Here is a 26499-nt window from a genome sequence, read left to right as displayed (position 1 = left end):
CCAAAACTACTAACGGCCAGTTTTGGGTATTAAACTCACACACTTTCATACAAAAAAGTTTGGGAACCAAGGGATGGACAGAAGGGCACAGAAGCATATTCCTCGGAATTTACGTGATGTACATTTAAACGCGACTGAGCAACCTAAATTATGCCTCCACCGAATCGAAAACTGGTGAAGCGCTGGGAGTCACAGGTGTGTGGAGGGATTTCGAACAGCTAAATTGGCATGGCCTTACCAAAGGCAAAAGGAACGCCTAGGTGAGTGCGCCCTTCGATATTTCTGGCTCGAATACGACGCGTCCATAAGCATGATGAAGTAACGGTAGGGAATCGCACATCTGCTGAAAAAATTGATTGATGATTGACGGCAATACAAAAAGGACGACGTATGCCTCTCACACATGCCAGTCAAGGGACGCAGAGAGAGAAAGAGGGGCGCCTCCGTATCGAAACAGAATGGGAGGAAAGCACAATTTCACTTGGGCCTATATATGTATGTATGTATGTACGTACACTCGTGTCTGAGTGGGCGGTTGACAGCGTACGGGCATTCCTGTGTTTTGCGCCGGCACAAATATTCATGAGCAAAATGCCGTGTGCTCGTCTGCCGTCGAGACTCGGGATAAATTTGCATAAATTTGAAATTTTAAAAACTATACAGCCTGATGGAAATGATGACGAGACCAGCACACACCTAAACACCCACTTTGAGCCTCACTCAGGGTGTGTTGTATTAAGGCATTAAATGTTTTTGAAATATCTGCCATCCTGCAATGGGAGCGGAAATGCCTGCCGATACCGTTGGGTTATTATTAAGACAAGCCAAGGTATCTGGAAATGTACATATCTCATCGGTTGGATGTATTCTGTATACATTTTTTAATAAGGTCTAGTTAAAAAGCGTTGAGTGATATAATCAGCATTGTGCGTATAATTAAGAGACACTGATGATTAATGACAGGTTCTACTGGGTCACAATTTTCGCGGTCAAATAAAGTCCGGCTAGGAACATTTTGTTGTGAGATGTGAAAGCTAACAGTGATAGGAACCCAGACCCCATTTCGGGTCGGAAAAGGAGCTGCTTGCCCTCGATAGCCAAGTGCAGAAGAAGACGAGACTTACAGCCATTTTATATGGTTGCGATCAGGGCCGCAAAGAGAACATCAGTCCTCAAGGGTATCCATGGTCGAACCCCCTCTCTTTCTTGTAAATAAATAAGTAATTTCCGACTATGATGTAATTTTTTTTAATTTATGGATTAGTGAATCAAAGCATGTCGTTGCGCCTTACAGCAATGAATAACACACTATGTTATTATTACATGTTCACATACATTTTGCAGTGTAGGAAATAGATATGCTATACGATAAGTTTGCTTGGCGACTATCTTTTCCGAACAGTCTGGCACGTTAACATTAAGGTTAGAAACCGAATATAACCCTTTTTTTACTTCTGTGGCGGTAATAGGTATTCCTACAGATAAGGAAATCAATCTTAATCAACCGTAAGATGAGGTGGAGGTAGAAGTTAGAGCCCAATAGATGATCTGACATTGACAGACGTGGTTTCCAGAAAAACAAACATTGTAGGAGTAGGCAGGTTCAAGATCACTTAATATTGTTTTATGATTATGATTTATGAAATGGGAAATGTTTAAGAATGGTTAGGGGGGTAATAATATTGTGTCCAAGTTTCACATCGATCATTAAAAAATTGACAAAGTTTACGTACTTTAAAATATGGTTCAAAATTCACCACATAACTTTTTCAACTGATTTTACAGGTACCCACGTCGGACTTTTTTAATTTATATTTTTTTATATTTTTTATTTAACAAAGTAAAGTTTTATACCCAATCATAGAAGTTTTTACTTCCAATTTGGATAAAATGCAGAAAAAGCATTTTTTTCATTAAAACGCCACCTCGAAATATGTATTTATCCTTTTACTAATAGATTATATTTTTTAACTCGGATGGCGTTGTAGACAATTAGGATGTGTTGGATGAAGTGGCTCGTACTGCACCGAATTAACCGTACCCCTGAATATATTTTGAAAAGAAAATCAACTTTTAGGGAACATGAAGTATGTAGAAATAATAGAAATTCATTACAAAAAGAATACTTGTACGTAAAAAAATATAGTATACATATAAAAAGTTAAATGGTTGACATCCACCTGACTAGATAGCCAAGCTATCACTCTAAAGAGTGGTATGATTTTCTAACTAGGGAATAGGATAGTGTTTGTTTTCAAACATATTTTAACTCTAATCGATTCTGCTTTACAAAGATCGTCCTTATAAAAGTATATTGAGTTTTTACGGCGATTTGGGCTACAAGGTTTGGTTTGGACTGAGAGTCACCTACCAATTTGCTCGGACTAATTGTGCTCGGCCTTTGTTTCAGTTGCCTTCGCAGTTTCTGCGACTGCAGCAGATGATCTGTTGCACTTGATAATGTTCCTCGATTGGTTGATGTTGAGTTTCTTAATGATGTTGTTGATGATGTTGTTGCTGAAGTCGTTGCCGACATTGCATTTGCTTCGCTGGCAACGGAATAAAATTGCTGTTAGCAAATGGCCTGAGTTTTGCCAAATTCACGCTGATTTGGGTGTGATTGCTGCTGCTGATGGCGTTGCAGCTGCAGGCGCTGGGTCAACCCCAGTCGTGGGTATGGAAAACCAAAGGATTGCCGCTGCAGCGCATGTTGCTGTTGCTGGGGCGGATGTTGCTGCAAGCGCATGCGCCGCACGCTTAAAGCGCCGCAAGGGTGGGCAACCTGCAAGAGAATTGATGAGATTTTCAAGAGAGAACACAACATGAAATATGACCCAGAGCAGCAAAGGCCACCACACAGACAATAAATAATAGGAATGTTTATTAATGCCAAACCAACAACATCAATGAGCAGGGGAGCACAACATCGATAGATTATAGATATGGTTTAAATCAAAATCATGATTAACGAAAGTGTTCTTGCGGTATAAAGGAGGCTTATGAATATGTATTAGTAGCAATAGAGAAGTAGAAACAACATCAACAACAACAACATCGAATATAGAAAAACATCAATATATTGAAATCAATAACAACATTGATTCTTAAAAGTAACTTAGGATCGCCCTTGAAATTGGTTTAAGTCAATTTGGCTTGACTTGTGGATCTCTCTATATTCCCTGAAACACATGAAAAATTCAAGACTTGATTATAGACTGTGAGACACTCAACATTCCGTTACAAGTTTTTATATCGCACTTACCTTGCCGTATATTTATTCATTCTAAGTAAAATAAACTAATGGTATGTGTTTCAATTATGACTCACACTTAAAATATCATGCAGGAGTGCCAATACAGAAAAAAGCAATCATATATAAAGAGCAAAATAGGAAATAAGTTTAAAAAAAAGAGAGAGGGTCCATTAGCCATTTTTTTATATCGATAGTACACAAAATTTAATTTAAGTCCAATCATTCCAAGCCTAACTAACGCAGATATGATTTTTATAAACGCGAAACTTTTAAAAAGAGCAGATCATAATTAATTAGATTTACTTTATTGTTATGTGCTTCTCAATGAATTAAATATATATATATTTATTTAATTTTTGTATTAAAATATATGTAGAGGTCTAGGAGTCATGGCGAATCTGCCGAGTCCCACAAAAATCCTATCCTATCTATCCTAACTGTCCACAAAAATGTCCGATATCAAAATATTAGAATGCATAATTTAAAGGATAAGTGTCTCAAGGTACTCACGGAGCGTTCTTTTTCTTTATAATTTTCCTCGTTTTTTTTATACAAATTGGAAGTCTAAACCCCGATTTTTGACTACAAAATTAAGTGAATTTGTTAAATAAAAACCAGAAAGGGAGCTAACTTTATAGGGTCAGAAATGTCACCTTCCCTTGCAAGCTTGTGACTAAAAGTATAATTCCCTGGCAGGGTATACAAATTTTTACTTCCTTGTGTTTCAACGTATTTTCATCTACTCTAAGATATACGTTATTTCAAATCTAAAATATAGGATTTTTTTGTATTGCTTGACCACCGAATCAGGCGTTGCCGATTCGTTGTGGGCCATGTAAGCCGAGGCGATGACTACTCCGTCCTTATCCTCTGCCACGAATCTGGCCACTGCTAGATCCGAAGTGCTAAGATTATAACAGAGAAAAGCGTTATAATGATTCTTCTATGCGTGCTCTCTCTGCTCGTCTCTGGTTCAATGCTTCTGTATTAGTCCAATGTAGATATCCTTTTTCCTGAAAAGTTTCGTCAGATTTTTTAAAGCGGGCGCGATGTGTTTCAGGTTAATTTACACGGTTTTCGACACCGACGTTGGAGGGGTTGTGTCGGGAGACTTGTCGTCGGTGATATCAATGATATCATTCAACAGCTTGTTGGTGTATCCCATCCGGGTCGACCTAATTTTGGCTTTCCTTAACCCATACCGGATCTTATAATCTTGTGATTCTAGCTGCGGCAGGCAACGTTGGTTAATGACTTCGGCTGTTTCGACTTAATTTCTTTCTCATCCTTAGTGGGGATCGGGCCTGTCAGCATAATAGCCAACCTGTGTGGTCTCTGACAGAAGGCGACCGTCGTCGTGGAGCTCGTCGACCAAAGCTATAGCCTGACTTTGCCTTACTGTTGAAGGTTGTCGCTCTAAACTTGCTACCTTCGCCCTCTTCGGTGCGCTCTTGCTTACATCCTGCGACCGATCTCCCCTCATATTCTGCGATCTCCGTAGGGTATCTAGTCTTATCTTTGACGTCGTTAAGGTCAACTTTGCCCTTAGCCTTATTCTTGGCTATCTTGCATGCATGAGGGGGGCTCTATTGACCCTCACTCGCCTTTTCTGATGTGACATGGAGAGAGTATAGGAGAATAAAGTCGAAATATTTTCGGCAGATCCCTTCTGTCATCAACCCTATCGGCTGAAGAGCAGATTTAAAGTATATATTGTTTTTATTTGAAATGGATCGATTCTTATATATGGAGCAAATTTCACAAATTTCGAAGTGCTTTCCTTCTTGTTGCACCTTGGATTCTTAGTTTCTTTTGTTTAAATGAATACATTTTTTGTGATATTGGTACGCACAGGATTTAGGTAACTAACGAAAGATATTCTATCGATTCTAAATTAGGATGAGGATTCATTTAAACGATGATAGTTTTTTGTACATGTCCCGTGTATCAGGCACTTCTGGATATCTTAATTAATTAACTGATTTTCCCAAAATAATAATAAAACTGTCGGCCGCAGAAGGGCGTGAAATACCCAGTAGAAATCTCCTGTCCCCTTCAACATATTATGTGGCAATATTTTTTTGTTATCTTAAATTCCTCTTGGCCGGAACACGAGGCATGCACACTCTCTCACTTCCTTTGGCTGGGCTGGGCTGTCGTCCTAGTCTCGTTTCTTTTTTTTTTTTTTTTTTTGGAAACTGGCATCCGCCAACACTTAATTAAAATGGCATCCGGCCGAGGCAGAAAAAATCCTGAGCGGCCCCAACATGCTTTCCTTTCGCTCGCCCAGCAAACCTACCCATGGCATCCATTGGTGTGAGTAAGTGAATTCGTTTCCCGCTTTTGGCCGTTGATTGATATGCCAATGAAGCGAACACCGAGCTCAGAGCTCCTATTCCACGAACACTCTCTAGAACATAGCCACGTCCAGACGGATCCGAGAGGCCAAGAATGCCGAAAAAACCTAGTTCGTTAGCTCTTATGCAAAGCGGGACAATAGTGTACACTGCGGTCCAATCGCCGGCGCAAAGTCAACAAATGCAGATGGGGCCAGATAAATTGCCAAACTGAAGCGTATAGCCCCAACCGGCTTCAGGGCCGATAGCAATAGCCCGGCTTCTGGCTCAGTTAGTTGCGGTTCGGTCCGGTTAAGTCAGCGTTTGTCTGGAATAACAACACAAATTTTGGCTTCTTTATGCAGCCAACACTAAGTTAAGGTGAATAAGAGAGAGAACACCAAGAGGTGGGCAGTCATATCATTGGCATCTACAATACCCTTTCCTTAAAACCTTTTAAAAATTAACAGCTCGAAATATTTTTTTCCTCACGGCGACAGACAGACTAACTAAAGGAATTGAAAAATGTTATTAGTACTCAATAGTGAACGCAAAAAATAATTGATATCCGTTAACAAATATATTTTCAGTTTTTAACTCTGTAAGAATATTTACAAGTCGTTCATTTTTCAAAGTTCTACAACTAGCCACAAAATCCATTCATTCATGAATTGTGCTACATCAGGGGGCAAACGTGATTAATTGCAGGCTGCGGTTAAATCCTTTTTTTCTTTATTTCCCTCATTTTTTTCTTGGTTTATATACCCGGTACCAAAGACGAACAATATGAATTAGAGCTAACAGACATTTTGATCTAATAGGCAGAAGAATGCATCTTCTTATCAGCATCTCCAGGAGACTTGATCTAGCGATGAGCATGTGTTTGTCTATCTGAACGAGACCTCAAAATACAGACAATTTACCGATTTACATTTTTTATTGGTTCATTGCAGTTTAAATTTCGAGCCCATATTCTTGATCAGCATTAACAACAGCCAAGACGATCTAGCCATGTCAGTTTGTCCGTCCGCCTGTCCGCCGGTGTGGACTATATGATATAGCCGCCACAACGATCGCAAAATTTTTAGGCAAAATTGTAACTTAGGTGTTTATCAACTTATTTTCATCTTCTTTGAGATGTGGTCATTTTGTATTATTTAAGAATTTCGGACGACGTTATGTTATATAACTGTAATATAAACGATCAGTAGATGCTGGGAAAAATGTAAAACTGTATATGTAAACAAGAAAGGAAGCTAACTTCGGCACGCCGAAGTTTGTATACCCTTGCAAATTGAAAAGATTCATTTAGTTTGCTATAAAACGGAGGGACTAGATCGTCAAAAAGACGACATGACTAGATCGAAGCGGCTATCAACTATCAACGACTGATCAAGAATATACGAGTATGCCTTCTTTACTGCTTTGCTAACTGTACACCTAATTTTTTCATTCCCTTTACATGGTACAAATAAACATATGTAAATATTCAAGACAAAAAAGGCTCTTATAAATATTTTGATGTATCTATTAGGGTAAGAACATTTTATATTTCTCTACAGAAAAGTAACTACTTTTGTCACTAAAATCCCGACCACGCCGCCGCCTTCTCGCATGGGAAATTTGAATATGTACAAAAACTCGGCGCATAAGATTCAGATAAAATGTAACTGCCAGGTGCCACGAAAGGAGAGCGCTGTTTCAACCATTTTCAGAACCAAACACAGCTTGCATTTTTATTTTTATTTTATACGGTTTCCCTTTTACATTTCGCTTTTAAAAAGAGGCTCACAAAAAAAAAACTTAAAGTCATATAGACCTCAGGATGATTTCACAATTTTCTACGTAAAAGTAGTCCTTATGGAAGTTGAATACAAGGGATGCCTCTCTTATTGAGGCACTCTATAATTTAATTAAAGGAGCAGCAAAGTGTTTGTTTGGGAATGACCCGCACCGATTTAATAAAACGTCTCCTTATTATGCAACAGGAAAATCGGATCCGTTCCATCGTCTCCCTCTGCTAAACAATGGAGCAGAGCCCGAGAACAAAGGTAAAATTCCTCTGTCTCTTCCTCAAGTTTTAATAAGTAGCACACATGCAGCAACAGCCAACTTTTTGCCACATAGAAAGTCATTGGCAGTGCACTTGGATAGAAAAAGACTAGACAAGGGTAAAAGTTCTGAACGAAACTCGAGTGAAAAGAAAAACTCTTTCCTGCAACCCTGTCGGGCCTAGCTAAGAAAATGTAATAAATTTCTACACAAAAACAGCCACAAATTTCCCTCGGAGTGTTTGTTAGGGAAAACAAAGAAAGGATGAAAACAAAAAGATGAGCAAGAAGATGGGATGGGATTGAAGGGACCAGCCATTTATCCATCTATCTCGGAGGGGTTGTGCCGGGGTCTATCCGTTTCCCTAGCATAGCACAACATTTTGAATATTCAATAAACTCCTTCTTGCCGATTTGTGTTTTGTTTTATTCTCTGTCGAGTCTCTTTTTGTCGTTTTTACGCAAAATTATATTTAAGTTATGAAGTTTGGAAAAGGCAACAAATAAAAATATGTAGTTTTTCGTCAATAATAAAAGGCTCTAATGGACTATGTTAAACTAAATTTCCACTTTTAAATAAAAATTCTGTATTGCAATCATACCCACTGGCAAGAGAATATTAAACAAGACAAAACATATGTTTACCCATTCCATTTACAACTAAACCGGTAACAAACATAAATCAAAGGGCAAATAAAATAATTGTTTTATTTAATGGCAATAATTCGATAAATCCCAACACAATACACAGTGTAGGTGGCGACGAGTTCTACAAACAACAAAATGGGGGGCAATATATTGGGATTGTGCCAATTTGTTACTGGGCATGCAAATTGAAATGTACTACAAATGACAGAATTAAAAATCATTTGACAAGGCAGAAAAACAAAAGTACTTCCAAACAAAATTTATAAAACTAACGTTTATAAATAAAATTGTGGCGTGTATCTTTACATTACAATTTACTTGGTGGGGTATCGTATTAAATTATAATGCAATCTGTACACAGGCAATGTGCAGTCTTTAAAAAATTGAAGTCTAGCTACGTTACGGCGGAATTACGTAAAGGGCATCTGGCACTTACCCCTGTTATCGATTGCTTGTCATTATAGAGCGACGTTTGGGCCGCCGTCGTGGGCGATGTCGCAGGTGTAGCGGAGCTCTCCGGACTGAAGTATGTCAGGAAAGCGCAGCCTGGAAAAAACAAAATCATTAAAATATTACCTAATTAAGTTTAAAATAATTTGTTCCATTACACACTAAATGGTTGCCGCGTTAGGAATGGAAAACACAAATATGCACCGTGTGGGCTTGCGTGTAGAACGCGTCAACGTGTTTAGCACAGTTTTGTGGCCGTTTTCATAAATCCGTGTAATTTTCCCCGCTGCCTGCCTTCTATTGTTTGGAAGTGGTGGCTCTGAGGTGTTGTCAGGTCGGCAAGGGACCCTGTCTCTGGTCCTCATTAACTGCTCAACTAGCACCTATTTCCCGGAAGGGCGAAGGGCTCTCGCCAGCCTAACCCGATTTAGCAACACATACGAGTGTGCAAGCCAAGCTATGACATGTGGTCATGCCCCAACTCCGGCTCCTCCAGCTCCTGCAGCCTATAACGTTTCAACGACTGTCTGTCCCTGCCGAGCCCCAGCTAACCACAGCAACAACAACAATTATATTTAACTTTTAGCCAAAACGCGCGCACGTTTAGGCGGACTACCCTGTTCCCTGTCTTTTCCGGTGGCCTTTTGTCTGGCCGCTCAAAAGGCCACAGCATGCAACACGTCAAAAGTTGAACGACAGGCGACCAGCGGCAACAACAATAGGAAACAGTGCAAGAGCACCAACCGAACAACCTGCCAACTGTCGGCGTCAGCGTCGCCTAACAACATAAAAATTGTCGGCACATTGTTGAAATGCCAGGAAATTATGTGCAGCTCCAAGGGACGGAGGACGAAGGGCGGTAGCCGAGAGTGCGGTGGGATGGTGATCGTAAGGGGTGAATACCAGCTGCCAGTAATTAAAATGAGCAATTCACAGAGTTGACCAGACCTGTACCTAATGAGTTTATTAATTAAAAATCACCCCCGTGCTCCTACACTCACGTATATGTTGCGTTGTATAGAACAGCTACAGGTTACTGCTGCCTTTCGTGTTGAAAAAGCTTTAGGTGTAAAATATTTTTATTATCTGTAGTTTGTTGTAGTACTGGAACAAACATCGATGTTTATTCGATATACTCAATGTTGGACTTGTCAAACATCGATTATTTTCTACTGTCACTTAAAAACCGAGCAAAAAGCCAGAATTGCTAAGTTTCTATTTTGAAGTGTTTTATATTTTTAATAAATATAATAATAATAAATATAATAATAATAATAATATAAATATTATATAAAAAATAAATACATTTTTAATTAAGTATTTATATGAATTTCTTTCCATTTTAGATCTAATTTGTGGTGTTGGGTGCAGAATAAGGTGGCATACAAGATCCAAGATTAAAAAAGCTGGGTTTTTTGTCGAGCCCGAAAGCCGATCAGGCAGCAATTGCTTTGGAGTCCAAGCTTTATGAGTATTGGTCCAAACACTCCAGCGATGAGCACTCCCTGAATAATATCAAATAAAATGAGGTAGAAAAAAATTGTCTTTTTCAAACATCGATTATTACTCGATGTTTTTTTATGAAAGTACTCACAAACATCAATGCACAGTGGTGGCGCCCATAGGCCAAAAATCAAAAAAATTATTTCAACAAATATGTACGAAAAGTAGAAAAATCGTCTCTTAAATGTCCAAACTTCCTTGTGTCATACCAGATTTTTTTGAAAATCGAACAGGACTTTCTAAAAATAGAATTAAAGATGTGAAGACGTGTTCATTTGCAAAGCGCAGCTACGCGCATCGCGAATGTTTCACAACGAAACCGAACTTTGAAGTGGTCCGGTCATTTATTACGTGTCTATATTAATATTTTTTGTAATGGGTTTTGAAGTTCAAGGTATTTTCTATAAAATGAGACACAATTTTATATATTAATAATAATTATTGTTTTCATTATATTAATGTGAAATAATCATGTTTTTTGCCAATATTTTGAACGTATTTTTTATGTTTAGGTAAATTTATAGTTGTGACCCCACAAAAATCTACAGTTCATATGTATGCCAATGTGTTTGTCGAGCTTTTAAGGTGACAAATGTGAAAAAAAATTTTGCCGAAATTTGCCTATGTGCCTATAATCTTAAAAATACTAACACAGGTGAGGGTAAGGTTTTTAATATTTTTTTCTCGTATTTTTTTTTTTTTTTAAATAAAGGTTTAATATCTTATAAATATTGTGTGAAAGTTTTACATCGATTATTAAAAAATTGACAAAGTTATGGGTAGTTGAACGGAGGTCGTTTGGTGTTCGTTGTATGAGTATCCCAAAGTTTAACTCGCTCTCCTGAAAAATGCCATTTTGAAAATGGGTGTACACGATAACTTAAAAACAACTTAACCAATCGGTTTGAAATTTTGAATATAACTTTTTAAATTAACTACACAGATACTCACGTTAAGCTTTTTAAAATTTTTAATTTTAATATATATTTTTTTTAACAAGTTAACTTAATTTTTTAGGCAAGAATTCGGGTGTTGATTTATAATTTTGATCAAAAATAGGGAAAGAATTTTAAAAATAAAAACGTCATCTGGGTACCTTGGGGCACTTATTCTTTAACGAATGCAATAAATTATTTTGATATCGGATGTTTTTGTCGACAGTTCGGATGTACACCGAAAACAAACTTTTTTTTTTTGTGGGACTTAAGTGATTCGCTATTAGTCGTAGGCCTGTAAATATTTTTTAATACACAAATTTAAAAAAAAATGGTTTATATGTTGTGTTATTATATGGTATTTAATTCATTAAGCTAAATTCAGCCGTTTCGTCACAAGATTTTTTTGAAAAGTGGGCAGTTTTGCACCGAATTAACCTTACACCCCTTTAGCTGTGTACTTTTGTTGCTAGACAAATAAAATACACAATATATAAATTTATAATTTTTTTTTTTAATTCTGGGCACTTATATTTCACCAACTTTGTCATTAAGAGATAAAAAAATTTAGTTTTTGACTTGGAAAAAAAAGTTTTAATTAAAATTTTGTATGGGAGCTATAAGATATAGATATCCGATTTTAACCAAATTTAGTAAGAATGCATAAACTTGTACCAAACATATAATCTGTGAAATTGGTTAAGATATTTTGAAAAACAAAAAAGTTTTTCATACTAAATGTTGATTTTTAACATATTGTTTCTATGGCAGCTATATGATGTAGACGTGCTATATAGGCAATTTTTTGTAGATATACTTAAAACATTTTTCTTGATTTTTGGTGTAAATTTCGTAACGATTAATCAACTAGAAGTATTTTTGGCCGCGTCTCCATACAAGCCCAACCACTGTGCAATGTTTTTCCAGCACTAGTTTGTTGTTAGATTTTGAAAGAGATTTTATTTTTACATGTTTCCACTTTTGTATCTGACATGAAATGTCTTGTAACGCCTGAAAGCTTCTATATTTTCCCAATTCCTAATTCTTGTCCCAGAACGCAGCATTAATACAATTTTTATTCATTAAGACTCCCTATACCCGACGTGGTTGAACTTTCCAGAATATTATATTATCTGATCTATGCCGCACAGTTATGCGGCTATGACATTAGCGCATTAATTAGAGACTTCATTAAAGATTTGACAACGCTATAGCGTCTTACACAAGTGCGATTATGCATTAGAATAATGCATTAGCTACTTCATTGCCGCGAAAATTGATAGATCTACATAAAATATACTAGATACTCAATAACAAAATACGGGTTTAATGAAGAAAATTGTAATTGAAAATGTATTAGCCAGCTCATTAGAGCGCGGAACTCAAATGGCCTCGCAATGAGAATTTTATTTTTATATCAATGCACTGGTTTTTGAACTGAAAAAATATTAGAAAATTAGGAAAAATAAAAACATAAATTTAAAGGTTTCCGAATTCATTTATGCGTGAATACTTCGACATGGAATGGCGTCCGATTTTATTGTTTACCTTTTTCGATCGGTGTGACTGTAGTCGTGTTACCAAAATAATCCAAGCAAAATTACACATATAGTTGTCTCTTTCAAGTTAGAACCTTGAAAGAGACAGTGAAGTAGCTAATTAATGAAAACTGCATTAAAATGTCATAGGCCCATAATTAATGCGCTAGTATCATAATAGTAGTACCCACGGAAATTCATGCATAATAACCAGAATGCAGCCTTTGTGTTTTCTCCATTTTCTACGTGTATTCGAACCAAAAGTTGTAAACTTAAAAAAAAAAAACAAAAAAAAAAAAATATATATATATACATATATATAAGAAAAGGAAAACAATAAATATTTGCGTCTGTATTGATCGAATATTTACAATCTGTGAATTTGCAAATATCTAAATAATAATAATCTAATATCAAATGTTTCGTGACGAGCTTGAAGGGGCTCAATGGAGTGGGGCAAGCAAAGCATACCAAAGTATAATACTATTTTCGTCAGATTAAAAACAAACTTTTAATTCAAGTAAATTTATTTATTTGTGCAAGCTAATGTGCAGGTATCATTAATGTTAAATCCAGTTATTTATAAAACAATCCAGTTATTTATAAAATAAGAAAAGAATTTTGAATGATTTGCGTATTCCGTGTGGCTTGGGGTGCGTTGATTGGTCCTTTTCAGAGAAAACAAATAATCAAACTATTGAATGTGAGTTTGGATATGAACATTAAGAGAACTTTTATGGGAAAATGACTTTGAGCACTGGGAACACTTGTATGGTCGCTCTCCGGTGTGAGTTCGAATGTGTGATTTAAGATGACCTTGTTGGGAAAATGATTTTGAGCAGTGGGAACACTTGTATGGACCCTCTCCAGTGTGAGTTCGAATGTGTATTTTAAGATGACCTTTTTGGGAAAATGACTTTGAGCAGTGGGAACACTTGTATGGTCGCTCTCCAGTGTGAGTTCGGATGTGTGCGTTAAGAACTGTTTTATTGTTAAACGACTTTGAGCAGTGGGAACACTTGTATGGGCGCTCTCCAGTGTGAGTTCGAATGTGTATTTTAAGATGACCATTTTGGAAAAATGACTTTGAGCAGTGGGAACACTTGAATGGTCGCTCTCCGGTGTGAGATCGGATGTGTATTTTAAGAATAAACCCCGTGGAAAATGACTTTGAGCAGTGGGAACATTTGTATGGTTGCTCTCCAGTGTGAGTTCGGATGTGTGCATTCAACGGCCCTTTATAGGAAAACGACTTTGAGCAGTGGGAACACTTGTATGGTCGCTCTCCAGTGTGACTACGGATATGTACATTAAGAGTACCTCTCTGGGAAAATGACTTTGAGCAGTGGGAACACTGATATGGTCGCTCTCCGGTGTGAGTTCGGATGTGTGCGTTAAGAGTAGTTTTATGGGTAAACGGCTTTGAGCAGTGGGAACACTTGTATGGTCGCTTTCCAGAGTGAGTTCGGATGTGTGCATTAAGAATTTTTTGATCGGTAAACGACTTTGAGCAGTGAGAACACTTGAATAATCGCTCACCAGTGTGATTTCGGTTATGAGCAGTCAAACTACTTCTCTGGGAAAATGACTTTGAGCAGTGGGAACACTTGTATGGTCGCTCTCCAGTGTGAATTCGGATGTGTGCGTTCAGAGTATTTTTATGGGTAAACGACTTTGAGCAGTGGGAACACTTGAATGGTCGCTCTCCAGTGTGAATTCGGTTATGTGCAGTCAAATTACTTCTCTGGGAAAATGATTTTGAGCAATGGGAACACTTGTATGGTCGCTCTCCAGTGTGAATTCGGATGTGCCTTTGCAGATGAATTGGCGCGGAAAATGACTTTGAGCAGTGGGAACACTTATGCGGTTTCTCACCCGTGTGGGTTCGGATGTGTCTCTGCAGATGAGATTGCCTTGGAAACGACTTTGAGCAGTGAGAACACTTGTATGTTTTTTCTACAATACAATTCCTGATGTGTGTATTGAGATTACTTCTCTGGGAAAACGTCTTTGAGCAGTGGGAACACTTGTACAGTCGCTCTGCAGTGTGAGTTCGCATATGTACATTAAAATAGCCTTTATGGGAAAACGACTTTAAACAGTGAGAACATTTATACGGTTTGTCTCCAGCGTGTGCATTAAGAATACTTTTATGGGAAGACGACTTAAGGCATTTATGCTTTTTCTTTCTCTCGCTGAAGCCAACACCGTGATTTACGTTGACTGGTAGATTTTTAGTATTTTTCATCTGGAGGTAGATCTGGTGGCTCGTCTCTATGGTTTGGCGTATCTCGAAGGCGGCTCGAGCACAGTGCAGGCAAGAGTCGCAGATATTTTCGGGATAGCAATCTCCTTTAGAAATCTCGTAGGGAGTGCATTGAGTGATCATATCGGCGATGGAGATCCCTAGTCCTGGAGCGTTGTCAAATATGTTGATCATTACAGGTGACGTTCCCAGGCAAACGCGACAGATTTGACTAAAATTTAATGCAGAAAGTGTGTTTTGACAAAAGGATTTAAGACCTTCAGTATTTAGATTGACTTACCCTTCCATGACTTTAACTACTGACGCTTTTTTTACTTGTATTTGTATTATACTTGTATATATATGTGGTACAGTTTAAAAATCCCGCAGAACTCAGAGTGGGTAAAACATATGATCACAATTTTTCATCCTGTGGATTAAAGGTGGGGAAAAATCGATGATTTCGCGACTATCGATAACAACATCGATGTTGTTTTCCAATATACAGGGTATTCTCTTTACGACTAAATGACCGAATTAATGAAAATATCGGCGATACATAACCGTAAAACCTGAAAAGTCTGCCACTTAATTTTTATATAAAATCTTACTCGCATGTCATGGACATTACCTTTTGAATTTTTTTATATACAGGCCTGCTCCGGTAATCGAAAACGCCAAGAATTTGGTGCTCCGGTAGTCGAAATCGAAAGATTTTTTCGATTTGAAAAACGGGCACCTTTTTCTGGCCGGAATGAAAAGTAAATGGCTTTTTTTATATGAAATCAGATCTTATTTACAAAGGGAAAAAAATAGTTTACTCAGTGGTCTATTGATGTTTATTCCACACCACCACAAGATCATTCTGGCAGGTAGTTATTTTATAAAAAATTTATTTCTGACCCCTCCTCAGATTTGACAACAAAATTTTTGCCGTGTTCAACAGTTTTCTCGTTTTGGCGATAGGCCGATAAGTTCACCGCAAAAAGTTATCGCCAAGGTTGCCATATTGTTGGTGGAACGAAACAGCCAGTTAAAAATACTTATAAAATATAAATGAATACATTAATAACTTTAAAGGACCGCCAAAATAGTTGTTTATAATTAATGCTATTTAATTTTACTACTTAAATAGTCCAAATTAACCAAATAATTATTTGAGACCACCGGAATTAAAACTGTGAAAAGTGTGGCAGCATCTTAGGTGCCTGGATTTGCTTAATTCTACCATTTTTTGCCTTTTTCTGGCTTAGAAAAAGGGCAATTGTAAATATAATAGGCAGTACTTTACGTTGTTTGCTTATTACCAACAACACAAGTTAGCTGCTTGAGCAGTGAAAAACGATGAGAAAACGAAACATCCGATAGCAGAAATTTGCCGAAAACCGGAGCAGCTAAAAACGAAAACGGTTCGTTTTCGCCCAAAACGAAATCGAAAAAATTTTACGATTACCGGAGCAGGCCTGATAATCTTTAATTATTTTAAACTAATGGTCATTTAATTTTGCCATAAACATCTTTAATTCAAACGAACTCCTTAGCCCACTGGCTTTTCAGCCATACAGTCGATATTTTCAGCGACTTCGGAGTCACTAAATGACTGAAAATATCGTAAAAGCAGTTCAAATGGGAACAGCTGTTTTCAGTTGCCGATAGTTTCAGTAATTAAGGCGTGGTAGCCATGTTTTTTTTTCAACACATTTCTATCTCCGAGATATCATTTTTTAAAATGTATATTTTTTTTTGTATAACAATTGCTTTCAATAGATTTTATTTATACTATTAGCGCATTAATTAGAGACCTCATTAAAGATTTGACAGCGCTATATCGTTTTACACACGTAAAAACATAAATTTTAAGGTTTCCGCATTCATTTATGCGTGAATTCTTCGAAGTAGAATTCAGAAATTTATAGTAATTCGCCGCGAATGGCGGTCGTTTTTATTGTTTACTTTTTTTGATCGGTGTGACCGTAGTCGTGTTACCAAAATATTCGAAGCAAAATTACACATATAGTTGTCTCTTGCAAAGTTCTAATGAAGTAGCTCATTAATGAAAACAGCATTACAATGTCATAAGCCCATTAGGAAACCGGATTAAAAGTACAGACAAGACTTTTATCACTAACAGCTGACATAATTCACATTTTTGCATGAAATAAAATTATTACGTTTAAAGAAATGAACTTTGTAGTAAACATTATTTTTGAATTCTAAATTTTACGACACAAAACTTTTTCCTTTGATGTACGTAGTAGGTATGTCTAACTCATTGCTGGAACCTCCAAATATACCTGTACCCCTATGCATGCCTTGAATTTCTCCTGAAGGTTTTAAAATTTATTAACCCACATAAACCACTTTTCTGGTGAAAATGTTTCCCGTGGGGCTGTCGTAATGCCCCGCAAAGGCAATATTACAAGTTGCCGTTCAAAACTTTTCACATTCAAAAGAAAAAGTGCGGTTTCATGTCTTATTTGCAACATATCAACTTTCAAGTTGAACGCTAATGAATCATTTTTACCAACCCACTGACCGCAGGAGGTGGTTGGCCGGCCCCATTCATAACTGGTCCTTGGCGGGGCCAAATTTTAGCTTTTCTTGCGGTTTGCAGTAACAATAACCAAAGTTAATGGAAAAAATAAAGCTCTTTTTATAATCATACAAAAATATTCACGGAAAACGTACCTAAAAAATCAGGGAATATACAGAAAAAACTTATCGATAACTTGAATGTAGGCATTGTTTTCCTTTTTTTATTTTATTTTTTATACAATTTTTATTTTATTATTTATAAAATCAATAGATGTCACTATTTTATTGCTGGCCTTCTTTATAGATTTTCCACGTATCCTTATGAGCGCTCACTAGAGATATACATACATACATAGATACACTTTCTTGAAAGAGAACGGCTACTTTTTCCCCTTTGCCTATTACGAAAGTCTCATAAATAATACAAGTACCTTGACCAAATTGCTGGCTTGTTAGCCTTCACTGAATTATACACCTTTAATTGTGAGAAACAAAAGCCGAATTAACAGCACAGAGCTTAAACTTTCTAAAATGGCAAAGGCCTTCAGGTAAATAATTAATAACACGTGCTTAACAGCAACCCCGTCAACTGTGTGGTTTTTACTTCCTCTTCAGGTATTAAGTTATTATGTGTTTAAACCTAAATACGCCTCCGAGGGCTGCTGATGGTGAGCGCCAGCCGTTAGCTATTATTGAGAGCAGGGCCCATTAAACTGTCTCGCCCTCTGCATACACAAAAGGAGCCGTGCTCGTTTCGTTTAAATATCTTAAGTGCAGCTTTGAGCCGCTGTTATTCTTCGCTGCCTACCATTTCCATCACACAGGAAATTGTTATCCTTGATGGAGTTTATGTTTAGGGTTAGGTAACTGGGCAATCTTAAAACGTTACCGGCAGTTCGCTTAATAATTTATTTGATTTGAGGCTCCCTGGTTAGTTTTCCCACCACATTTATTTTACTATGTACACAAAAAGCCACTAATTAATTCGTTTTTACAAGTCAAAAATATTATCTAGATAGGCTTGAACTTGACATTTAAACTTGTTCAATTGTTAATTTTTCCATACTACGGTTTTCAAAAAATCAGTTGGTTCAAATGTAAAGAAACTGAAAGTTAAAAATATTGCAAACTGAGCCTCCTAAACAAGAGAATAATCTACCTGGCAATCCTTGCGCTGATCTTGAAATACGGAATAACCTCGAAGGCGCAGCCCAACCGTCTCAGGGTGTTTCAGGTCAAATTACTGCGTCGTATCACCGGTGCCGAGTGGTATATCAGGTACCTGGACATATACAGAGAACTCCAAGTCCCCATGTTTGGAGATGCCCTTAATAAGACCGCCAGGAGACATCACGCCAGACTTCTTCTGCACCACAGCCACCCCCTAGAGAGACGGGTCGCAGTCACAAAGACGACGCACGGGCAGATTAACAAATAAAAAAAGAACTCATCCTTTCTTAGTATAAATCATTAAAAAAAATAGTAAATATAAGACGTCTTGGACGATTTCCTAACGCCTCCCTTTAAATAAAATAATGGAAACAATAGCGGGAGCTTAAAGATTCACTACCTGACCACCTAAGATCCAAAGGGTATTCAATTATAACAAGATATAGATTGCCTTTTCTTAAATGAGAATCTGTTTCTAGTTGTTTGTGTATCTGCCTGAATTAAATCCTCCTTTTAGAGTCCTGAAAGTCTGAACTAAGGTCCTAATTCTTTTCAGCTAGTTCAACTAACTTCGTAATTTCTTTTTTGATAAAATAACTATATTTTATCGCCATAATTATATTTTATATTTTATATTTGGGTTAAGATGCAAATTTTCATTTTCATTTTAAATCATTACATTGTTTTTGGTTTTGTTTCTTGTATACTTACTGGCAATATGCTCGTTGTGAAAGGCCAACATGATCTCTTCTCTCAAGTAGTTAGTATTTAAAAGCTATTCACGACTGCAATACAACACTTTGTAAATCGATACTATCTGTAAAAAAATATAAAAAAATCTGTATTATTTGTTGGCTTTCAGTGAGTTATATTATATATAAAATATACATAACCCCAAATAAACGAATAAATAAGGTAATGACATACTGATAAACTAAGTACAGTCTTGAAAAAATAATAGAAACACTCAACCTGCTTGAGTTTGGAGCTTAATTATTAACTTTCCATTAATCTAATGCATACAAATGGATCTAATTATAACTTCTTGAATTTAATTTTACAAAATTTTAAACTTTGAACTCTTGCTTAGCACTATAATTTCTGCTAAGATCGAATTTGGACAATTGTTCGTTTTCAAGTTAATTACAAAAATGTAAAGAATTCGCACCCGATTTCGGTAAAACGGGATTAAAGATTTTAATTTAATCAATTTGAATGTATTATGCATAGATTTATATTCACAATGTATTTGGTTTGACTTAAAAATATTAAGAAGTTTTTTTTAATTGAATTTTAATTCCAGCATTTTTTCCACCGTACTTTTCATTTTGGATTTTACTTTTAAGTCCATAAACTTTTTATTTTAAAATTCAATGCGATTATATAAAATTGCAAACGTTAATTGTCCTTCATTTTCTGATGTTTTAGGAACATTAATTGTTTCTAAGTATGTTTTAAAAGTATAAGAACGGATATTAGGAAAAGCTTAAAAATGCTCTTGTTTCTAATTTAATTTACAACTACACAAAATATTATCCGAAGGGTAAAGATTTGTTACACCACACGTGTTCACAACACTTTTGCCACAACAGCTGACAGCACTTAAAAATATTTAAAAATCCTTATTTTGCGGCCACGAATGCATTAAAATAGGACTTCATTACTTTTGGAGACTACAGCCGGCCAACATTTGACAGGCTCTTATTAGAAAAATCCAGTCTACTCAAAATAGCCTCCCAGTTTTTGAGCTGTCTGCATACAACTCTTTGGGCCCAAAAAGAAAACTACATAACTAATAAAATATTATTTTAATGGGGTTTGTTTAAGTTATATAAGTTATAATATAATTTTATTAAAACATTTTAAATTTTGAAAAATTGTTATATGAATGTACATATATATTCTAAAAAGTTTCCCGTGGATTTCATACTGGAACTAAACAACATGTCAAACATGATAGATAATTCGAGAAAACAGCGCTAGTGCCTGACGCCGCTTAAATTCGCACAGTAAATCTTTAATAAGGGACCTTAACGCACTTCAAGTAAATATCGATTTATTTTCTTGCTAATTTTCCGCTCGTTATTGCTATTCCTGCCCCCAACAAGAGAATAGGCAACAGGACATCACACACGTGGGCCAATGCTCAGCTGCTCCTTTTTTGCCATCAACCAAAAACAAAAAGCTTTTCAGCTAGCCCCATCCTTCTCTTTCCCGTCTCCACTGCTCACTCTGGTTGCCTTGGCTGTGTTTGTGTTGTCTGCAACTTTTCTGACCATTCAACCAAAATAGCCCAGGACATTGTAACAAAAACGTAGGGGGCTCAGCGACTGAAGGGAGGATGTTGATGATGACGATGACGACGTTCACGTCGACAGACTTCCTGACTTGCTGAGTTTCCTGCCCCAGCTTGCTGTTTTTATAAACCAAGTCCGTGGACTGAAAAAAGTTATATGGCTAAGCAAGAGACACATGATGAAAATGTCTAAGTAGGGTATCCCCGAGTTCGGTCACAATAAATTACCGTGCTGGGCATGTTTGGTTACTTGAGCAAAACAGAAAACTTTGGGTGTACTAGGAGACGGATTTGCATTTGCCAGACCACACCTTCTAGTCTGACTTCATGCCCAAGCCCGAATAATTGGTTGAGCTAAACGTTGGCTGAATGTCAGGCTAAAATGGTCAGAGGCTAAAGCAGAAACTATGATGATTATGCACCTATTTAAGAAACTCTTTAAACTTTTTATAACTCCTCCTCGATAAACAATACATAGTTTCTTATAGGTTAAGGTTCGCCGGAAATTGAGAAATGTACTTTAGTCTGCCGTTACCCGCTACTGATTAGACGCAGCCTATTGAGGGAGAGAAATGAATTCCATTGTTTTGGCTCTTTGTTCAGCCCACATATATCTTCATCTCACGGCTAGGTAAACATAATGGAAATTTCGTGTAAACAATTCGCATGCTTTTAGCTTTACCCCATTTACATGGGGTGGTAACGAAAGAGTAAAGTCGTAAAATCTGTGTGGAGAACAGGCAAACTTGTTTAATCAATTAACACATCAAGATGGGGTTGAGTCTTTTTTAAAGAAAACGTTCAACATGGCCAGTTTTATTAATTTGTATGCATACTTTTGGCTGATCCGTTGGTTGCTTTTTTATTTGGCCTTCACCATTAATTTCGGTAAGTCCCCATTTTGCCTTTTTGCACTTATTTGTCAAGCTTATGAGCTTAAGCAGGACTTTCTTATATAAAAAGTAACGAGATATTGCTAAGTAGATACAGCTATATGTATGTACTTAAATGCACTTTGAAAAAGCGATTGCTTCAATATATATTTTAATAATCTATTAACCTTAAAATCAAAAATGCAATCTTTAAAAGTAAAGTCTTTAAAGGACAATGCAATTTTTTCTACTTAATCTTTGTATAGATGTTTATATTTGATTTGGATGCGGGCGAAACACTCTTATATTTTAAAAGACATCGATCATATTTATAATATTCTGGGTTGGAAATAGTATCTTAACCAATAAATAACTAGAACACAATATCGAATGGTAATTTGAAATACTATTTGTAAAAAAGCTAGAGTAAAATAGCTATAAGTTATTGGTGACCATTAAAGAACGATCTAAGTCCAATAAACGTTACTGCTATTTTCAATAGAGTTCCTATCTGGAAATTTAGCTAAAACTGATGGTAACAAAGTTAAAAAAGTGGATCGAACAATTGTAGGATCGGCAATGTCGGACAATGTAGCCATAACTTACAGCTGAAGAGACGCAAATAAGCATCTTATAAGCAAAACTAAATTGTACTCAAAATATTATATTTTATTATTATTTTTTTTTAAATATATGCAAGCAGCTAAAAAAAAACTACTGATTTGTGTGACCAAATTTTTAACATTTATTAAAGGTCCCAATTACAATTTTCTTAAAAAAAAAACCTGTAACGAAACTGTTACGGTTATATACACAAATGAAACGTTATAAAAATTATTATAAATTTATACATAAGTCAAAATATAAGGTTTACCGAAACAATTTTCCCAGTGGTTATTGGTGCACCCTATATATTATAAATAAAGGAAAAACAACATCTTCTCTATTTGTTGAATTCATGCAAATAAGCAAAATTAAATAATTTTAATTACTTAACCAGAGCATTGCCAGGTATAAAGAGACCCATCAAGCCTGAGACTCACATTTCACATTTCCCGGATGTGTACGGCACAACCTCTGCACTCGCATCCCCATACAGTCCCCAAATAGGCCGAGTTGTTGGGGTGCATCTGTGCGGGACTGTTTGAATAAAAGCGCCTACTTAGCCTTTAGTTTCAAGTGCACGGCCACTCTGGAACTCTGCTCTCAGTGCTGCTCGCCTCCATCTACGCTACTCCTCCCTCTAGCCCAGTCACTTACCATATCAGGCAGGTGCTCGACAGGAGCCACACACACACACACACCTGAAAATATCCCTGCTGGGTGAGGCTGTGTGAGTGGACCTGTGCACGAGTTTATTCCGTTCTGGCCGCCGTTCATGTGAGTGCTGTGAATCAGTTGCCACCCACCGAGTCCTTGTCCGCAGTCGCCCACGAAACTCAACCGACTTTCTCTGTCCCTCTGCCTCTCTCAATCACCCGATTTTCCCTTTCTCTGTTTGACTTAACAAGTCGTCGGGAGGCGAGTAATTATGAAAATTTCCAAAATGAGCTCTCGTCCTGCTTGAGTCCTGCGTTCAGTGTTTGAAAGTTGAGCACGAGTAATTAAAAATCTCGTAGTGTCGCTGCTACTCAGTTCTGGGTTTATATCTAGCTCGTATCCCTGCCGAGGTCTCTGGCATATGTATGCTTATTAACTGTTGTTCCCTGAAACTTGTAGGTGCAGGTAGGTATATGAATATAAATTAAATTCGTTGGTGTTTCCTATTTACTTGAAAATATACAAGCACTACCTTGATGATTTCAGTCGGTGAATGTGATATGGGTGGGGTAGACAAGCTTTTAATTAGAAAAGCGGAAAAGCATTAAAATCTAAAGCATTTTCCTCTACAAAAGCCAAGTCTAACTGCAATTAGTTTTGTTAGAATACGCAGGATGGAGGGTGCCGCCATCATAAACATAATTATGAATTAAACGTCACATTAAAGGTAAAACATTGTACACATACGTATATTTATATTTGTAGAAAAAAACACGAAAGGCAGCTTACTTCAACACGCCGAAGTTTGCATACCCTTGTATTTCATAATTGGATCATTAATAATCTACTCACATATGTATAATATAATATAAATTATAAATACACATATATGATAAGAACCTACAAAGTAGTGTGTGCGAATTGTTAAAGCAAGGATTTATTTTTTTAATTTCCCTTAAATTCACAAATATTTTAGATGGCCGCTCTTAACAAATGGGTGTTTGCTTTGAAATGAAATAAAATATAAAAAATCACATTGTATTTTAAAAAAAAGGCGGAAAGTTTCAGTGCGTTTTCGTTTAATAGAGGGAAGTACGAGTCCTTAAGGATTTTTCAAAAGTAAAAACTAGAACAGGTCTGGAAATCCCAATCCGTGTAGATTTGCCGGAAGTGGAAACTAGAACAGGGGTGTATATATATTATATTTATTGTTTTACATTTACACTTTTGAATTTTTCCCTAAATTTACCGAAAAAACAAATTTTCATCTCTTTTGAGATATGGCAAGTTAGTATTATTTTAGAATTTCGGTTTAAATTGTACAAAAATCGGACGTCTTTATCATATAGGAAAGATCGGTAGATGTCGTGTAAAGCTGTGAATGTTTAACTGTACATATAATATCTTTAGGTACATCTAATAAAAGATTGTTCAGCATATAAATTTAAAATGTATAAATTAAATTAGATATTTAAAAACTAAAATACAGTTTTTATATGATTTGTATATTTTATTATTGTTTTTGATATTTTATCATTATCAAATAATAATATTCTATGGACAAATATAGACCGTTTATAGATCTTCTGATATCTTTTCTATAATTTAATTAAAATGAATCGATTTTCAATAATCCAATTGCAACTGCTAAAGGCTACACAAACTTCGACGTGTCGAAGTTAGCTTTCTTTTCTTGTTACAATAAAATATGTAAAATCGAACCGATCTACACCATGAGTTTAGCTAATACCCTTCAAATTAAGAAGGAATGACAAGTATTTAATATAAAAATAGATATAAGAAATTGAGAAATTTGCTTGCAAAAATTGGCTACACCAAGGCAGTTAATGTTGCTGATCTGCATTGACTAAATCGAATAAATAATAATTAATAAAATATCACGGATAGTTTGAACACAAGAATATTGATATTAAATTATGTAACACGGTAAATATGCTAGATTTTAGAACTTTTTTTGTAGAGAAAATGTAAAATCGTCCACAATATTTTCTACTACCTTTGAGTGAAGAAGTTATGAAATTTATGTATTTTTCCTTAAATTGAGTTAGTTCTTCTTCGCATCCTATCTACAATGCTAACTGTGTGCAGTAAGGGTTGCAGCTTCTATGTCTTCCCACATTTTCCGAAAACGAAACTGCCTTCATACTATGATTTCCTCACTAGTATTAAACTCAACACCGCAAAAGTCCAGTGGTGATCAAAGTGTAACGATTAAACTGTTCATTCTGGTCAAGACAGACTGCAAAATTAATAATTAACAAAATAATAATTTCCTTTTTTGGCAAGAACATTCATGCTGCTTTTGGTCAGACGACCGTTTGGTCATTTTATGGTATCCAGGAGCAGACGATACCCAGACGGACGACTCCTGGGGCGCGATGGTACAAAGCATAAATAATTAAACCGCTTCTATACACAAATACTGTTTGAGCTTTAAGGAGATGTAACTAACTATACAGTTGTGGTTTCCCCTTCTGGCCAACAATGGACCGCAATCATGTTATGAGCTACGAGGTAAGACAGCAAAGGAAAGTCAATTACAATAACTTTATCTTACATACTTATTGTAACAACAAGACAACCCTTTGCCCAACTGCACTCTGCCCATCACAGTATTCGGTTTTCTTTCTCTAAGCAAATCTCAATTAGTGATTAGCTAGTTTGGCCGTTCGTTACAAACCAAGCGTCATTTTATTATTTATCTTATGATATTATAGTATTAGACAGATGTTCTTAGGCAATATATATGTATATTAATCACCGTCAACCGCAAACTCAAAGTATCTATGACTGTCTGCCGTTCTTACGCAAATAAGTTTTAGTTTCCAAGGTTTCGGGATAAAAATGTCTAAAATCGGAATATATTGAATACCAACTCCCATATACATATATAAATAAGATCATAAATTACATGGAGTAATTTATATACATGTTACCCAACATAAGATAAAATTTACGCTTTTTACATAGTTTAACCAACCTTATAACCCGATTAAATGCTCAAGGCGTCCATCACTCCCATTACAATGAGCTCAAAATTAGTATTGCATTTACAATAATTTAAAAACAAAATTCTGTACAAATCCCATGGTCACATACATATTATAACAATAACCAACAACAAATCAGAAAAGGTCAAAAGTGGCACTAAGAGAAAAGGAGAATGATGTTACACCTACGGATATGAAAGTGTAAGGTTACAGGGTAAAAATCGTCTCGTACACATTAAATATGGAGATAAAGCAATAATGATAGACCCCCGTGTATAAAGTTCGCATTAGCCTTTGATCACACTAAGCATTATGACGCACATGCTTATACGGCTATGACATTGTATTGTCAAGCCTTCTTTAATTCTTTAATAGATCAATTTAGAGCAGCAAACG

General features: G+C 36.3%; 2 protein-coding genes across 6 annotated transcripts in view; both read right to left on the bottom strand.

Annotated features, from left to right (window-relative positions):
• bru3 (bruno 3) overlaps positions 1-2551 on the bottom strand; it is a 265769-nt gene extending 263218 nt beyond the window's left edge. For all 5 annotated transcript variants that reach the window (XM_070284880.1, XM_070284881.1, XM_070284882.1 and 2 more), the window contains exon 1: positions 2372-2551. In XM_070284880.1, coding sequence (XP_070140981.1) covers positions 2372-2536 — 165 coding nt within the window. In that variant the 5' untranslated portion in view covers positions 2537-2551. The remainder of the gene's footprint in view (positions 1-2371) is intronic.
• Positions 2552-2572: 21 nt separating this feature from the next.
• LOC108084756 (uncharacterized) overlaps positions 2573-26499 on the bottom strand; it is a 50749-nt gene continuing 26822 nt past the window's right edge. The window contains exons 2-4 of the mRNA XM_017181067.2: positions 19376-19481; positions 8725-8834; positions 2573-2782 (exon numbers count right to left, since the gene is read on the bottom strand). Coding sequence (XP_017036556.1) covers positions 2573-2782; positions 8725-8834; positions 19376-19406 — 351 coding nt within the window. The 5' untranslated portion in view covers positions 19407-19481. The remainder of the gene's footprint in view (positions 2783-8724; positions 8835-19375; positions 19482-26499) is intronic.

This window comes from Drosophila kikkawai, chromosome 3L (genome assembly GCF_030179895.1).
Source record: "Drosophila kikkawai strain 14028-0561.14 chromosome 3L, DkikHiC1v2, whole genome shotgun sequence".
Classification (NCBI taxonomy): domain Eukaryota; kingdom Metazoa; phylum Arthropoda; class Insecta; order Diptera; family Drosophilidae; genus Drosophila; species Drosophila kikkawai.
Note: the sequence above shows the minus strand (reverse complement) of the source record. Positions and strands in the feature narration are given on the sequence as shown.